General features: G+C 47.9%; 1 protein-coding gene across 4 annotated transcripts in view; it reads left to right on the plus strand.

Annotated features, from left to right (window-relative positions):
* Positions 1 to 8,476, plus strand: part of Pacs1 (phosphofurin acidic cluster sorting protein 1) — a 118,717-nt gene extending 110,241 nt beyond the window's left edge. For 2 of the 4 annotated variants that reach the window (XM_057778337.1, XM_057778339.1), the window contains exons 17-24: positions 66 to 200; positions 721 to 823; positions 1,382 to 1,424; positions 3,462 to 3,504; positions 3,683 to 3,818; positions 5,629 to 5,855; positions 6,888 to 7,007; positions 7,087 to 8,476. In XM_057778337.1, the coding sequence (XP_057634320.1) occupies positions 66 to 200; positions 721 to 823; positions 1,382 to 1,424; positions 3,462 to 3,504; positions 3,683 to 3,818; positions 5,629 to 5,855; positions 6,888 to 7,007; positions 7,087 to 7,202 (923 nt within the window). In that variant the 3' untranslated portion in view covers positions 7,203 to 8,476. The remainder of the gene's footprint in view (positions 1 to 65; positions 201 to 720; positions 824 to 1,381; positions 1,425 to 3,461; positions 3,505 to 3,682; positions 3,819 to 5,628; positions 5,856 to 6,887; positions 7,008 to 7,086) is intronic. The other 2 variants (XM_057778338.1, XM_057778340.1) reach the window with 1 other exon arrangement.
* The last annotated feature ends 9,001 nt before the right edge of the window (positions 8,477 to 17,477 follow it).

Below are 17,477 nucleotides of genomic sequence, written 5' to 3' on the forward strand. Positions count from 1 at the left end.
GAAACTAAAGGCTGAACCTTGGCTGGGGATAGCTGCTTCCCTTATTCTACTCACTAACTGTTTAGTCTGTCTGGTTTTCCATCTGCCAGGTTCTCATCCAGTGGCCAAATACTTGGGCTCAGTAGATAGTAGATATAGCAGCACCTTCCTTGATTCTGCCTGGAGAGACCTGTTCAGTCGCTCAGAGCCCCCAGTATCAGGTAAGGGCCCCTAAAGGAAACTCTCAAGGAGTGAGGCTTCTGGTTCCCCCATGCAGCTGAAGAGGGTGGGGAGCAACCTTATTCCCATACCTGTAGCTCTCACCCCTTTCCCAGTTGGTATTCATTAATGTAGGTATACACTGTGTGATCCTCTCCTCAGGATAGCTTCTGCCTACATCTAAAAGTAAGGAGGTCATATGGCTGGTACGTGGGCCAGCTCTGCTTGTAGAGATGAAATAGGCAACGGGGAGTGCCACTGATATAGTCTGTTGCTGAATGAGTGACACTGTGCCAGCAGGTATCCCCATACCATCCACTGGTGATGCTAGCATCAGAGTACAGCTAAGGTCAGGGAAGACTGTGCTTTGGTTTATGAGTCCTTTGATGCATGGCCAAGAGGATCTTAGAATCCTTTCTTCATCTCAGCTCTGAGGATCCTGCCTTGGGGACTTAGGGGCCTCTCTGAGGATCTGTATAGCTGCACACTAAAATGGACATGTCCCTCCTGGCTTTTCTGCAGAGCCACTGGATGTGGTGGGTCGTGTGATGCAGTATGTCAATGGAGCAGCCACAACGCACCAGCTGCCTGTGGCCGAAGCCATGTTAACCTGCAGGCATAAGTTGTAAGTCTAACAGGAGTTTTCTTAAAAACGGATTGGGTAGCCAGATGGTGGTGGCACACACCTTTAATCCTAGCACCCGGGAGCAGAGGCAAGTGGATCTCTGAGTTCAAGGCCAGCCTGGTCTACAGAGTGAGTTCTAGGACAGCATGGGCTACACAGAGAAACCGTTTCAGAAAACCAAAGGAAAAAACAGCCAAAAAAACAGATTGGGTAGGTTAGAGGAACCTTGAATCCTTTCGTTTTTCATATTTTCCTCTTCCACAATTCCACTTCCTGTCATAGAGGACAAGAGGACATGCCTGACTTCTTAGAGCCTCCATGCAGGTCGATCAGTTATTTCCTCCATAGTGATTAAAATCAGTTGGCAAGTCCGAGCAGTGCTGTTTGCCTTTGTTCTGTGCTCTCCACTCTGTTCTCAAGGAGTGGCCTCCCTGCAGTGTGACAGGAAGCTATAGCCGTGTGTTCTGGACCCCATTGAGCAGAACTCAGTGTGAGGAGCTTAATTGTCCAGCACTCTTGCAAACCCACTAATTGCAATCCTTTCCTGTTTCCCAACAGCCCTGACGAAGACTCCTATCAAAAGTTTATTCCCTTCATTGGTGTACGTACTTGCTCCCCTCCTCCAACCCCAGCCTCCCAGCCTTCTTGCTTTCCTTCCATACAAGAAAAGGCTGTTCATGGTGGCACACACTGTTCAATCCAGAACTCCGGAAGCAGAGGCAGTAGAATCTCTAGCTAAGGCTAACCTTGAACTTGTGATCCTCCTGCCTCAGCCTCCTAAATGCTAGAATTACAGAGCAACATCCTTTCCCTAATCAAGAACTGTCCCCAGATTAGTTATTGGTGTCTCCTGTTTATTGTACCAAGCCATGAACTTGGGGTCCTGTATCTCTGGAGCTCAGTCCACAGTGTGGCTTCTCCCAGCTCAGAGAAGAGGAAGTGGTCTCAGAAATAATGAAACTTTGGCATTCTGAGAAGTCTAGAACCAGCTGCCTCACAGGGTTGACTTTAAGGAAAAGCCTCCCTGATGCAGATGTATATATTAGTGAATTAGTGAAATTCAAGTGAATCTATCTTGAAATAAAGGAAGAATCTTGTGATACCTTAGATTTTTTTTTTCATTTATCAGTGTTTTGATCTCAGGAACCTAGGAGTTCTAACCCTACAGAGGGCTAAAAACTGGTGTTTCCATTCGAAGGACATTCTGATTGCCCTTCAAAGTTGACTTTTATATCCTATAATCTTGAAAATATCTCAGTCTTTATAGGGGAAGAGCTAAGCAGGCCTGGGTTTAACTGTCCCCGTCCTGATTGCAAGACATGTAAGGATGTCCTGTGTGGTCACATCCAGGGTGACCAGCAGGCTTACTCTGACCTTTCCAGCTACCTAGTCATTCACTGCCTCCTTAGCCCTTGGAAGACTCCCGTAGCTCGTAGCAGTTCAGAATCCTGGCTGCCACCCGGGCTGGCAGTATAGCTGCTGCCTTCAAGAAACTGGAAACATGAATTGTCAGTCTCTGGACTCTCAGAACCAAGTGAGACATTTAAAATAAAGTTTTCAGTCATAGCTCAGTCACAGAGCACATGCATAAGACCCTAGGTTCTGCACCAGGCAGTGGTGGCGCACGCCTTTGATCACAGCGCTCCGGAGGCAAAGGCAGGTGGATCTCAGTTTGAGGCCAGCCTGGTCTACAGAGTGAATTCCGGAACAGCCAGGGCTACACAGAGAAACCCTAACTTGAAGCCAAAGGGAAAGGAAAAAAGACATAAAAGACCCTGGGTTCCATTTGCAGCATCTCAAAAGAAAAAAAAAATAGATTAACTAGCAGCCTCACAAACTGCCAGGGGAGCTAGAGAGGGGGTAGCTATGTATTCAGGAAGCCCCAAAGTATCCTCCAGGAGCCACCTGAAAAAGGCACATGATCTCTGCTGTAGCAGCCCCAGCCCTTGGCCTCCTGCCCAACTGTTCTGCTACATAGGCTGTCTCCCAGTACCATGACACCAGACCCCCCCACACACCTGTCATTTAGAGCACAAGAATATATTAGCCACATTACCTCTAGCTGTATCTTTTTCTGGCCACTGGAGGGCCCCCTCCATCCTTTCCAGAATACTCTGTCCGTGTCAAATTGTTGAGACATCCCTCCTAGGTTACTTCAGTTTCCAGGAAAGTGGGAAGTAGGAAAGTTGTATCTACACCCACAGCTCACTTGCCTTGACACAGACCAGTTTCCTAGGCCCCTGCCAGGCTGCTCTTAGAAGAAATAAGATCAGGACACTGCCCTCAAAGTAGTCTCTGCCCTAACCCCCAGAGAAGGGATGCCAAGTCTTATGGCCCACCTCACAGAACTTGACTTCTTTTCTTTCTTTTAGTTTTATGGTGCCAAGGATGGAACCTACAGCCTCTTTTTACTACCGAGCCCATGAGCTATTATTCTTTTTTCTCCTTTCCTTTTTTTTTTTTTTTTTTTTTGGTGTGGGTGGGTCATTTTAAATACTAGTCTGTTCCAGATATGTAAAGATTTTTAGTTATTGACAAAACACCATGTGGTCATGGCTGAGGGGCTGGCCATCTGTAAACAAGTGGATTTGGACTTGCTACCCTGACAGAGGACCTAATACATGTCCCTTCCCTCCAGGTTGTGAAAGTGGGGCTTGTTGAAGACTCGCCGTCCACTGCAGGTGAGCTAGAGCTCCTTTGCTGCTCTGAGTGAGGGTCACACTTTTCATCTTCCGGGGTATAATTGGTTGAGTTGAATAAGAAGGTATGCGCCCCGCTCCTTCAAGGTGCCCTAGGGTCCCCTGAAAGGAAAGCATACGTCCTGCCACCAGTGACCAACTATGTTTGTCCCTTTGACAGGCGATGGAGACGACTCACCTGTGGTCAGCCTCACTGTGCCCTCCACATCACCACCCTCAAGCTCAGGCCTGAGCCGAGATGCTACAGCAACCCCTCCCTCATCTCCATCCATGAGCAGTGCCCTTGCTATTGTGGGGTAAGGCTCTTCCCCAAGCCTGTCTGCCCTGCCGTGTTCCTCTAACCAGGCCCACTCCCTTCTCAGGCATGGCACACTGGCACAACACAGCCACCTGGGTGAGAGCACTGGCATAGATTAAAATTCAGAGACTGAGACATTGCAAGAAAGTTCAGTGAAGTTTGACGCTTCTTGCTTTGTCTTCTTCGCATTGTTGTGGGGTCAGCTGGGGCTGTATTGGGCTATTAAAGTATGGCTCAGGTAGCTTCCTACAGGACCTAGGGCAGTAGTTCTCAACCTGTGGTCACAATCCCTTCCACAGGGATCACCTAAAACCATCAGAAAACTCAGATATTTACATTACAGTTCATAAAAGTAGGAGAATTACAGTTATGAAATAGCAATGAGAATAATTTTATGGTTGGGGTCACCACAGCACGAGAAAGTGCATTATGAAGGTTGAGAACCACTGTGCGGAGCTAGAAGACTGGCATAGACTGTGAGTCAAGGGTGCCTGGGTTGGTGGCGCCCCATCCTGTGCTATTGAACTTTGGTTTCTGCTGTGTGCAGAGGTGAACTAGCAGCTCACAAGGATGTTGTGAGGCCTGATTGGCAACAGCACTGTCAGTATGGGAGTTGCTTCAGCGTGGCCGACACCCTCTTTGTACCTGTGCCACAGGAGGTTCCAGGCTGGGCCTACAGTGTTGAGATGGCAAAGACCTTGTAACTGAGATTGCAGGGAGTGGTGGGAGGGAGACGACGTTAGGATTCCAGGTACTTCAAGTTGAGGGAGATGGCCAGCAAGCTGCTTTTCTGCCATATCTGAGGGAGGACAAGCCTAAGTAATGAAATAGAGAGCAAAGAAAAGCTGGGTGTGGCCAGGCACAGTATCCAACATCTTTTCACCCTTTCTTTGTCTTCACTGTTTCCTTTCCTCACGGCTACCAATGGGGAGGCATTCCCAGTAGGTTTTCAGGTGTGTCCACGACTGTTCTTCTGAGGAAGGAATGGGCCCTGGGCTAGGGTCCAGCCCTTCTCCTTATATCCCCTTCATGGTCTTCTGCTGTCCATGGAAGAGACAGTTTAGGAACACAGCCACATTATGCCTCAGCAGTGACTTCTAGGAAGCCTGCTTTCTCCTATTTCATCCACTGCATGAAGGGCTTCTGTCCAGCTTGGATTTCAGGACTTTTGAGTCAACCCCTACCTTGACCTCTTTTCTCATCCAGTTTAAGCTTGTCTTTAATGGAGCCACCAGCAGAAGGAAAAGTCAGATGACTTTCATAGCCTGGATACCTATTGTGTCTGACGCCTTCTTTCAAGAAAACACTCCATTTTCCCCCAGGAGCTAAAATTATCACTGAGCTAAAAGTGCCATACATAACCAAAAGTGCAGGGCAGCATCCCTTGGCTCCCAAGGCGGCTGTGAAGCCATGGTGCTGCTTCAGCCCCTGCCCGCTGCTTCTCTCCAGCCATCTACCTACTCTGGGCCTTGGCTTTGCTTGCATGTGTGTGTGTGTGTGTGTGCATGTGTGTTTGTGTATGAGTGTACACTTTCACAAATCTTTCTGTTCTGCTTCCTTCATTTTGTGACAGTTTTGATTTTCTCACAGTGACTTGGGCTTTTATCTTCTCTGGCTTTGTCTTCAAATCACCCCAGTTCTCCACCCCACATGAGCAGGTTCTATGTCACTGGCAGAAACATAGCCAGCTGGCTGGCCTTCCTCCCCATCTCCTGCTCCCAAAAGCAGTATCTTCCATCCCTCATTGCTCCCATGTGGTTAGGCATTGAGGTCAAAGCCAACATGTTGTTTTTATTTCACTTCTCCAGGAGCCCAAACAGCCCATATGGGGACGTGATTGGCCTCCAGGTGGACTACTGGCTGGGCCACCCCGGGGAGCGCAGGCGAGAAGGCGACAAGAGGGACGCCAGCTCAAAGAACACTCTGAAGAGCGTCTTCCGCTCGGTGCAGGTTTCTCGCCTGCCACACGCAGGGGAAGCCCAACTTTCTGGCACCATGGCAATGACTGTTGTCACCAAAGAGAAGAACAAGAAAGGTAGGCCAGGGAGGACACCAGGCCAGCAGACTTTGGTGGCCTCCCTCCAAGTCCCTGTCCTAGGGTCTGGGCAGGAATCTGCTTCTGGATAGGATGCGTGTATTAGTATGTAGATCTTGAGATCAGCCTAAGACTCGAAAGCCAGCTCTGCATCACCTAGAGGACAAGGCCACTGTATTCAGGATGGATATGAGATGGCCGCCTCCATGGCCACCATGGTTTTAGAGCAGAACACTCATGCCAAGGGATGGAAGGCATTCCAGGGAAGCTTCTGGAACGAAAGATGTGATGAGGATCTGAGCCTGGAGGTACACATCTGTAATCCCAGCATTTGGGAGGCCGAGGCAGGAGAATTACAAGTTCAAGGCCGCCTGACTACATAATGAGACCCTACCTCAAAATAGTCACACACACACACACAAGTGGGGAGGAGAATACAGCCCATTGTGAATAAGCGGGGAGATTAAAGCATCCAAAGCAGAGTTGTGGAGTAGTCCCACGTGGGTCCTGTTCTCCAGGAGAGTGACATCACACTGTAGCTCCAGGTGTGTACCTGCAGTGTACGTCCTGTATGACCCCAAATCTGCCCCTACAGGCGCTCCTGAGCAGCTGTGCCTCTGGGAGTCTCTCCTCCCCACAGATTTCTCCCAAAGGCTGCACGCCTGACTCACCATTAGACTGGCATAGGGACCTTCCAGCAGCTCAGCAGGGGCCTGCCCTGCCTACCCTCCTCCCAGAGTAGAACCAGCGGGAGTACTTCCACTTGTTGGGTGGGGGTAGTGAAAACACCTGCCACTTCATCACTCCTCAGCCCCAGGGCCTCACTGTGCAGGTGAAGATAGGCCCAGGCCGAAATGCAGAACCTTTAGCAAAGGACACAGGAGTTTAGAGTTCCTCACAAACAGCCAGGGCCAGGGAGCTTGGGGAGCACATTACCTCCCCATCCCCAGCAAGAAGGAAGCAGATGGGCTGGGAAGGAATGGGGTGGCTGCTTTCCAAGTCTGTGACAGGTGCTTCCCGCTGCCTTTCCAGTGCCCACTATCTTCCTGAGCAAGAAGCCCCGGGAAAAGGAGGTGGATTCTAAGAGCCAGGTCATTGAGGGCATTAGCCGCCTCATCTGCTCCGCAAAGCAGCAGCAGACCATGCTGAGAGGTGATGGTGGTGAGAGCAGGGAGGGAGGAGTGGGGAGATGGTTAGCTAGCCCCTAATCTTTCTCTTCTCTGTCACCTAGTGTCCATCGATGGAGTTGAGTGGAGTGACATCAAGTTCTTCCAGCTGGCTGCCCAGTGGCCCACTCATGTCAAGCACTTTCCAGTGGGCCTCTTCAGTGGCAGCAAGACCACCTGAGACCCTTGCCTCCCAACCACTCCCTCCTGGCACTGCCACCCAGCCTCACCACCTGCAGGCAGGGAAAGGCGAGCAAGCCCCGGCCCAGCCTCCCTTTCCCAGCACTGGGGCCTGCCTCTACATGCCCGGTCCTGATGGACACTGCCACTGGGGATGCAGCCCTCCCCTCTCACTGCCCAGCCCTTCTCTGGACTACCCTCCTCCATCCTGTTCTAGGCCCAGAGCTGGGTGGTTCTGCCTTCTGGTGCCCATAATCCCTATAATTGGATAATCTGAACCGTCCTTCCCGTCACTCACCCCTGCAGCACCAGTTCCCTTTCTGGAGCACTGGTACACAGGGAGACAGCCCAGCACTTTACCATAGCCTGGCCACCAGGCTCTCAATTTCCAAGGCTCTTCTGTTAGTTGCTACACACCCTGCCTTCCCCTACATGATAACTGTTACAGGGCTGGGGCTTCCTACCATTCCTGTGACCTCACCTGCAGCACAGTTTCCCAGTAGAGTTGGGGGGACATCTAAGCATCCTGACGTTTCTGGGATGGAGGGGCCTTCCCAGTTCTCTTCCCATGCATGATTTCCTGTCACCTCAAGTCCATGTGGATGTCTTGTGTCCTGAGTGGTGTCTGGGTTTTTTTTATTTCTTTTTGTTTTTTTGTTTTTTTTTTTTTCTGGTTGTTTGGGTAACTTGTCCTGTGCACAGGTCCTGTCCTTGAGGCTCCTTCCTTCCTCTGCCTCCCGTCCTCCCACCTAAGATAACTCTGGTTCATGAGGTAGGAGGCAGCAAGCCCTGCCCCCCAACATACATTGTCTGTGACTTGTATCCAGCCATATGTCTCCCTTTCCTGTGTCAGCTTGCCTCCCCTTCACTGCTCTGTCTCCTCACTTCCTCCATGGCAGGGCAGCGGAAAGAAGCCCATTTCCACCAGGTCTTCCCCGGCAGCTGCCTTCCCTCTCTGCCATGGATGGGTCCCAGGCCTACCTCAGCCTCCTCATCAGTGTCTTGAGGAGGCTGAGAAGAGACAGAGCCGGCCCAGCCTCCATGCCCCCTGGCACCTCTGGAGCTTCTGTGTTGCCCTTTCACTGCTTCTTAGCAGTGTGGCACGAAACTGCACTTGGGACATGTTTTCTTCTTCTCCACAGCCTAGATTCTTCACGTCCTTCTCCACTGCCCAGCCCTACTGTCCAGAGTGTCTCCTGGCTGGGCCTGAGAATAAGTGGAGTGGGAAGACTGGGGCCATGTTGGGTTTTTTCATTCAATAAACTGATGATTTCTTACCAACTGCCTTGTGCTTCTGCCCCTCACTCTGTTACTGCCACCGTCCACCCTCAGCAGACAGACTAAGCCAGGAGCACGAGTGGAAAGGAGTGTGCTTGTGTGTCCTTTCACTGCGGAGCAGGAGTGGACGTGGCTGCCCAGAAGGGTGGGTGCTGCTCCCGTGTCAGACCCCACTTCCCAAGGCATATACACCCGTCCCTCCCTTCTAAGTCCAAGTGGTCTTAGCTCTGGCTGGAGGATGGCTTGGAGCCTGGATCTGTCTGTTGAGTTTATTTTTCTGTTGTTCCTTGACCTGAGGTGGGGTCAGCGTCCTAGCTTTGTTTCCCATTGCTGTGATAAAGTACCCTGACAAACCAGCACTCGAGAGGCACAGGGAGGCAGATCTCTGAGTTCGAGACCAGCCTGGTCTACAGAGTGAGTTCCAGGACAGGCTCCAAAGCTACGCAGAAAAACCCTGTATCAAAAAACAAAGAAAAAACAAAAACAAAAAACTAGCCACCACTACCAATGTCCCAGGTGTAACTCTTCTACACTCCTCGGGGCCTAGACACAGAGCCTCCCTAGAGGTACCCAAGATGAAGGCTCACATGAAAGAGGAACAAAACTTGGCCTCACCATGCAGGTGTAGCCCCAAGAAACAGCGGCAAATGGGCAGACCGACAGTTAACTCCTATAGCCTGTGCCTAGAAGCCCCGCTATGAAAAATCCAGAGCCCAGCCGGCTGACGGACAGACTTTCCGGGCTGGTTAATAGTATGTAATTCTTGAGAACCAGAAGCCAATGAGGGCTGGGAAAAGTGCCCCAGAGAAGACTGGTGAGCTGGCTGGGAAAGAATTGGCCATGATCCCTGAAACCCATGGGAAACGGGAGCCGGGATGATTTATAAAGCTGTACTCTCCACAGCAGTGACGCCCGGGAGAGCCCTCAACAGAGCTGCTGTCATTTCACATTTCGTTTCGGGCTGTGGCCCTGCTGACCTGGGCTGCCGAGTCAAGGGTCTTCCTGCCTTGCTCCCTGGCCCTCGCTCAGTGCCTAGCCTGAGACATGGGAACTTGAGCTCACTGGGGTCCAATGATCCTGCCCCCCTCCTACGAGGGAACATCCAGAACCAACAGGCTTAAGCCTGAGGGTCCTAGAAACAGTCACAACTGCTCTGATAACAATGATAGCTGTACACTCAGAATAACACCTACAACAGCTGCTCATCCCCCTTCACAGAAGATGCTTTTCTCCTAAGCATGGAGGAACGGAGAAGCGAAGCTGCTCAGGAACAGTTCCTTCTGTCAAGCAGGAGACAGCAGTACTGGCCTAGACCTTAAGATGAAGAAACGCAGCCCCCAGGTTGTCAGAGACCTCGTCTAAGGACGGGGTGCATTTTGGTGAACAGGTAAAGAAGACCTATGTAGGCTGCACCAACTCCACACTGACTTTTATTACATTTGGTGGGGGTGTTGAGCACACGTGTGGAGATGAGAGGACACTTTCCAGGAGCTGCTTTTCTCCTTACACCATGTGGGTCCTACGAATCAGGTTTAGCAGCAAGCACCTTTACTTGCTGAGCTAGCTCACCATTAATTTTGGTTTGGTTTGGTTTTGGTGTTTGTTTTTTTTTTCAAGACAGGGTTTCTCTATGTAGCCCTGGCTGTCCTGGAACTCACTTGTAGGCCAGGCTAGCCTCGAACTCATAGAGATCCTCCTGCTTCTGCCTCCCCTGGTGCTGAGATTAAAGGTATGTGCCATCATACCCAGCTCCATTTAAAATTTTCAGAGTTTTTTTAAAATAATTTTTATTTTATATGCGTTGATGTTTTGCCTGCATGTTTGTCTATGTGAGGGGGGATCAGATCTTGGAAGTTAGAAACAGGTATGAGCTGCCATGTGGGTACTGAGAATTGAACCTGGGTCCTCTAGAAGAGTAGTCAGTGCTCTTAACCACTGAGCCGTCCCTCAGAGATTTATCTTTAATTGTGAGTAGGTGTGTGTGTTTGCATATGGATATGCACATGTATAGGCCACAGGCATCAGATCTAACTACTGAGCCATCTATCCACCACCACCCCCATTTTAATTTTTTTTGTGTGTTTTTTTGTTGTTGTGTTTTTTTTTTTTTTTTTGGTTTTTTGAGACAGGGTTTCTCTAGCTTTGGAGCCTGTCCTGGAACTCCCTTTGTAGCCCAGGCTGGCCTCGAACTCACAGAGATCCGCCTGCCTCTGCCTCCCTAGTGCTGGGATTAAAGGCGCGCGCCACCACCGCCTGGCTTGTTGTTGTGTTTTGTTTTACTTTTTGAGACAGTCTCACTATGTAGCCAAGCTTGGCCTTGAATTCGTGATCCTTCTGCCTCAGCCACTGGAAGGCTAGGATCGTAGACCTGTGCCACCATAATGTGCTGAAATACTTACTTTATCTCCCAACTGCTGTATCCAAGGAAAGCATTAGTAGCTATCCTGTCACACACACACACACACACACACACACACACACACACACCTCCCAGGACATTGTCTTTGAGCCAGGCCTCTGCCAAGTGCTTACATTTGCTTTGTGAGTTCTCAGAGAAGTCATCTGTGCACTGCTGTGTTTGCTGCCTCCTTACACAAGGTCACCAATCTTTGATCCCAGCACTAGACGCTCACCTAGGTCCTACAACCATCTCAACCCTCACCTGGCTGAAGCAGGACTCTAATCCACTACTCTTCTCAGTCTTGGTAACCGGTGCCAGCATACAGCCTGTATTCAAGCTTACCAGAGACTGTACCCAGTCTATCAGTGATCTGTTTCCATTCAGCAAACTTGAAGGACAGCTAAAGGGATGAGACACAGCTCTGCTGATAAAAAGATGTGCCGAGTTCTCATACATAGGGACTCAAGGCTGGCAGAGAGTTAAGTGGACAGTTGCCATGATTAGAAGCCCTCAGGAAGGCTAATCCAACCTGGAGGGGGAAGGGTCCAAGGGTCCACAGGAAGTGGCACCTGAGTAGTATCTTAAAAATGCTTGAACAAGGTAGATGTGCTAGGCACAGGAAGCAGCTGTATAAAAACCATTGGCGGGGGGGAGGGGTGTGTGTGTGTGTGTGACCTAATCTGAGAACCACTGGTGATTCCAAGCCACTAAAAGACAGTGGAAAGCTGAAGAGAAAAGTAGAGGCAAACCATGAAGACCTGTGGCTGCTATCATTGCTGGCTTTGCCAGAGAAAGAACTGTACCTTTAGTCCTGAGACACACACACACACACCCTGGCTACAGCACACCAGAAGATGCAGGTTGCAGTCTCCAAGGCAGGTCGCAGGTTCAAAGGGAAGGCAGAGGCAGATCTCTGTGAGTCAGCCTGGTCTACATGGGGAGTTCCAGGACAGCCAGTGCTATACATAGTAAGACCTTGTCTTAAAACAAAAGCAGCAACAGAAATCAATCAAAGGTACTGCAGCACTTTAGACACAATGCTTTAGCCGGGCGGTGGTGGTGCTCACCTTTTAATCTTCTATGTGGCTCGGTTACTTTTACTCTACACTCCCCATCCTGCATCCTCTCCGACTGGCTGCCGACCTCCTTTCTTCTGAGAGCTCTCTCTGTCCAGAGTCCCCGCTATACCTCCTGCCTAACTATTGGTCATTTAGCTTTTTATTAAATCAGTCACAGTGACATCCTCACACAGTGTAAAGGAATATTCCACATTTCCCCTTTTGTCTAAATAAAGGTTTTACCTCTAATACAGTAAAACTATATACAATAAGAACAATTATCAGCTGGGTGATGGAGGCACACGCCTTTAATCCTAGCACTTGGGAGGCAGAGGCAGAGGATCTGAGTGAGCTTGAGGTCAGCCTTGTCTACAGAGTGAGTTCCAGGACAGCCAGGACTGTTAACTGTTATACAGAGAAACCCTGTCTCAAAAAACAAACAAAAATTATCAGATACGAATTACATTTACAATGTCTAGTTTATTTATATTCAGCAAATTTGGAGAAAGTACTGTATCTATCCTGTCTTAGCCCAAAATTTTATACCTAAACCCTTTTCTTTCTTTCTTCCCTTTCTTTCTTTCTTTCTTTCTTTCTTTCTTTCTTTCTTTCTTTCTTTCTTTCTTTCTTTTTTTGTTTTTGTTTGTTTGTTTGGTTGGTTTTTCAAGACAGGGTTTCTCTGTGGCTTTGGAGCCTGACCTGGAACTAGCTCTTGTAGACCAGGCTGGTCTCGAACTCACAGAGATTCACCTGCCTCTGCCTCCCGAGTGCTGGGATTAAAGGCGTGCACCACTACCGCCCAGCTATTTGTTTGTTTTTTGAGACAGGGTTTCTCTGTAGCTTTGGAGACTGTCCTGGAACTAGCTCTTATAGTCCAGGCTGGCCTTGAACCTCGAACTCACAGAGATCCACCTGCCTCTGCCGCCTCTGCCTCCCGAGTACTGGGATTAAAGGCGTGCGCCACCACCACCCAGCCCTAAACCCTTTTCTATCATAACTTGTATTACTAAATCAAAACTATCTTTTAGACCTCAAAACTTTCTCCTAGATAAACAATTTAGGCTTTCATGTCTCTCAACCCTATACATTTTATACCTCCTTTGGGAGCTTCTTTCCTGAATTTGGTAACAAAGAAAACCGCAGCTATAACTGTCTTCTCTTCAACCCCATCAGAGACCCGAGAAGGATATACTATTACCTGAATAAACAGGAAGTGTAGATCAAACAACTTCCAAAACTATAGAACAGCTGGCTGCCCGGACAATCACCCAAGGTTTCTCTGTAATGTTTGGGCATCCATCATTGACCTACAGACCGAGAATATCTGACAGACTTTTCTGTGAAGCAGGAATTTTGAAGGATTGTCCTATCTTACCTTGCCCTGGCAAAGTTAAGCAGATATTTTCCTTTGTTTCCTGCTTGTCCAGTCTAGACAGCACACTGTCAGCAGTCAAGGCAAGGGTAGTTTTCTGCCCCATGGCTAGTTTTGACCACTAAGAAAGCAAACTCCATAAGGAGGTTCTCTGATACTTACCATCCTTTTTTTGAGGTAAATTGGTGCTGTCAGGAACAGATGTGTCTCACTGTCATACCATATTCTGTAGGTCTTTAAAGTGTTTGAAGATCATCTCTCTAGCTAAAATACATCACTGAATGACCTTGAAAACATACCCAACATGACTACAAGTTTGATTGTTATAGGTTAACAAACCTGCATTTCTTATTATCCTAAATAGTTTATAATAATAACGTTCAAGGACTAGAAATTTACATTACATTTTTAAATAAGCATAAGTACAAAACCTTAAACAAGAGTAGAAATGCATGTATAGTATGTTCTAACAAAAATAACCTTAAATTTGTATCAATATATAAAAATACCTTAAACAAGAGTAGAAACATATACAGTATACAGTATAACAAAATCATCTTAAATTTCTATCAATATACAAAAATCCATACCAATGTAAAATATTTAAGACTAGTAGTTGCTTTTTTAGTTTGAAAGTAGATTCAGGGCTGGAGAGATGGTTTAGCAGTTAAGCACTGACTGCTCGTCCAGAGGACCCTGGTTTAATTCCTAGCACCCACATGGTAGCTCACAGATGTCTGTAATCCAGTTCCAGGGGCCTGACAGCCATAGTAAAAACACAAATGCACATGAGATAAAAAATAAATTTAAAAAAAACAAAGTAGATTCAGTAATCTAATCTTTTATCCTATCATCTCTATATCTCCCCTTTTTCTTTTTAGAACAACATCCCTGAATCTAATCTCCTTTGATTAGATTTTTTTCCTTACCATGACCAATAGCAACTTGTAACCAATCCCACTAAACAAAGACAAACATCCATAACCCACCAAATTATCAAAAACCACCTACCCATCCCTTGGGAATGTGGGCGTTGTGTTCTCTAGACCGCTTCTTGTTGTCTGCAGACACTGGCATCTTTAGGGGACCTAGAGAAAATTAGGACAATGGTCAAGTCCTGAGAGAGCTATGAGAGAGCTAGCTGTGTCATTTGTTGTCCAGTCTCTGTATACTGGGAAAGTGTGAGGCTTATCTCAAGTTCTGGCTGGAGTAGTCTGTGAGGCTGACCATCTTAGCCAGTCGCCTTGAAGCTGTTCTGGATGCAGAAATCTGAGAGGCTGGATCACTTGGGCCACCCATTTTCATTGGTATCTGGTCCCCTTGCTCTGTCTTGTAGTTTTCCTAGGTTTATTTCTTTATGTCTGTGGTCAAGATTTCAGGAGGTCTCTCCTATCAAACCTGATTCTCTTTAACTTTGAACAAATTCATAGCCATTCGTTTCCTCTGGAAACAAAAGCATAACCTCTTCCCTAATGCAATACATTTTCTTGAATTCCACTTTAAAGTTAGGGCACTCCTAAAGTTTCTAGGCTGGTGTAAGTCAGCAGTCCCTCTTAAAATGCCACATCTCTCAGGAGCTGTCATTCGCTATCAGCAATCAAAAAATATAAAAAGAAGACACCATATAGGATTCAGACTGTGTATTTTCCATCTTTATGTAGCTTATCCTTTTTATATTATTTTAATATTTCTTTAAAGACTTTATCTTAGCTGGGCGGTGGTGGCGCACACCTTTAATCTCAGCACTCGGGAGGCAGAGGCAGGTGGATCTCTGTGAGTTCGAGACCAGCCTGGTCTACAGAGCTAGTTCCAGGACAGGCTCCAAAGCCACAGAGAAACCCTGTCTCAAAAAAACAAAAAAAAGCCGGGCGGTGGTGGCACACGCCTTTAATCCCAGCACTTGGGAGGCAGAGGCAGGCGGATCTCTGTGAGTTCGAGACCAGTCTGGTCTACAAGAGTACAAGAGCTAGTTCCAGAACAGGCTCCAAAACCACAGAGAAACCCTGTCTCGAAAAACCAAAAAAGAAAAGGAAAAAAAAAAAAAAGACTTTATCTTATTATCTTTTTTTTGGTTTTTTGTTTTTTGTTTTTTTGTTTTTCGAGACACGGTTTCTCTGTGGTTTTGGAGCCTGTCCTGGAATCCTGGAACTAGCTCTTGTAGACCAGGCTGGTCTCGAACTCACAGATATCCGCCTGCCTCTGCCTCCCGAGTGCTGGGATTAAAGGCGTGCGCCACCACCGCCTGGCGTTTATCTTATTATCTATAAGCTATTTTTTTCTATGACTGTCTGTACCCGTTTTCTTTTTTAAGCCTATGCATATTTTTTAAACACACTATAATCAGGTTAGAGGGTTTTTTATTTATTTTTTGTTTGGGGTTTTTTGTTGTGGTTTTTGTTGTTGTTGTTTGTTGTTGAGACAGGGTTTCTCTGTAGCTTTTACAGCCTTTCTGGAACTCACTTGGTAGCCCAGGCTGGCCTCAAACTCACTGAGATCCGCCTGTCTCTGCCTCCCAAGTGCTGAGATTAAAGGCACGCGCCACCACCGCCCGGATGTCTGGATCTGTCTTTACTGAGCACCTGCAATGTTCTGTGACCCCATGAGACAAATCTTAAACTGCTATGTCAACCACCTAGTGGTTCAGCTTAGCACGTGGCACTGGCAGCTGGCTCCAGCCTGAGTGCAGCAGCATTTCTGTACAACACCTAACCACCCCATAGATGGCGGTCGCCATGAAGCTCTCTCTGTTTGACTCCGTGTTCTGAACTTCCTTTTTAAAGCTTTCTCAGGGGCTGGAGAGATGGCTCAGTGGTTAAGAGCACTGACTGCTCTTCCATAGGTCCTGAGTTCAATTCCCAGCAACCACATGGTGGCTCACAACCATCTCTAATGAGACCTGGTGCCCCCTTCTGGCATGCGGGCACACATGGAAGGAATGCTGTACACATAATAAATAAATAAAACCTAAAAAAAAAAAAAAAAAAAAATTTTAAAGCTTTCTCAGGCCTGGTCTACAAGAGCTAGTTCCAGGACAGGCTCCAAAACCACAGAGAAACCCTGTCTCAAAAAACCAAAATTAAAAAAAAAAAAAAAAAGAAGAAGAAGAGGAGGAGAAGCAGCAGCAGCTAAGCATGGTGGTACATGCCTTTAATCCATCACTAGGGGGACAGATGTTGGCAATCTCTGTGAGTTCAAGGATAGCCTTGGTCTACATAGTTAAGACCCTGTCTGTAGCAGGGTATGGTGGTATACACTGTTAATCCCAGGACTCAGGAGGCAGAGACAGGCAGTTCTCTGAGTTTAAGGCCAGCCTGGTCTACACAGTGAGTTCCAGGATAGCCAAGGCTACCCAGAGAAATTCTGTCTGGAAAAAAAAACAAACCAAAACAAAAGACCTTGTCTGAGAAAATGAAAAAGAAATAATGTACTGAGGATGTATACTAAGGGAAGGGTGTAGAACAACTTCAGAGGCAGAATAAGCAGGGTGGATAGTTAGAAAGCTGGGCTGATGCCTAGGGAAGTAGTAGACACCTGGAACTCCCCTGCTCAAGGGGCAGGAAGATGACAAGTGCAAAGCCAGTCTGGAATACAATGAGATTCTCACAGCAGGAGGGTAGCGAGGGAAGAAGGAACCTAGGGGAGGAAAGAAAGGAAGGGAGAGGGAACAGCAGGGCTGAAGGAGAGAAGATTGAGGACAAGACTGGCCATCCGCCCCACATGTGCAGACCTGAGAATGAGATTAGACAGACATGAATGCTGTGCCCTTCTGAGCGGGTCTGACTAGAGCTGGGACTATGGGCATCTCCCTTGGCATGCTGGAGAGCTGAGATGGGAAGAGGGACACACAGCCCTCCATCTTTCCCACACCCACTCCTGTAAGCCCCAAATCCCTCTGCATTTGCTTCTGTTTGGGCTCACTGTTCTCTCTGCCGCCAGTCTCAGTCCCTGTTTCCTCTCCAACAACACTGTAAACAAAGGCTGTCCTATAGTTTACACTTTTCTTCCTGCCCCTGCTTCCTAGTACAAAGTCTATCGACTCCTAACCTTTCTGTGTAGATAACAACAAATAATGAGGAGCAGTGACTGTTGTGTAAAGGCTGTGAATGCTCTGTGTTCCACCTGCCTTCCGCTCCCCAGCAAGGCAGGTGTTAGGTAAGTCATTACTCA

This window comes from Chionomys nivalis, chromosome 8 (genome assembly GCF_950005125.1).
Source record: "Chionomys nivalis chromosome 8, mChiNiv1.1, whole genome shotgun sequence".
NCBI lineage: Eukaryota > Metazoa > Chordata > Mammalia > Rodentia > Cricetidae > Chionomys > Chionomys nivalis.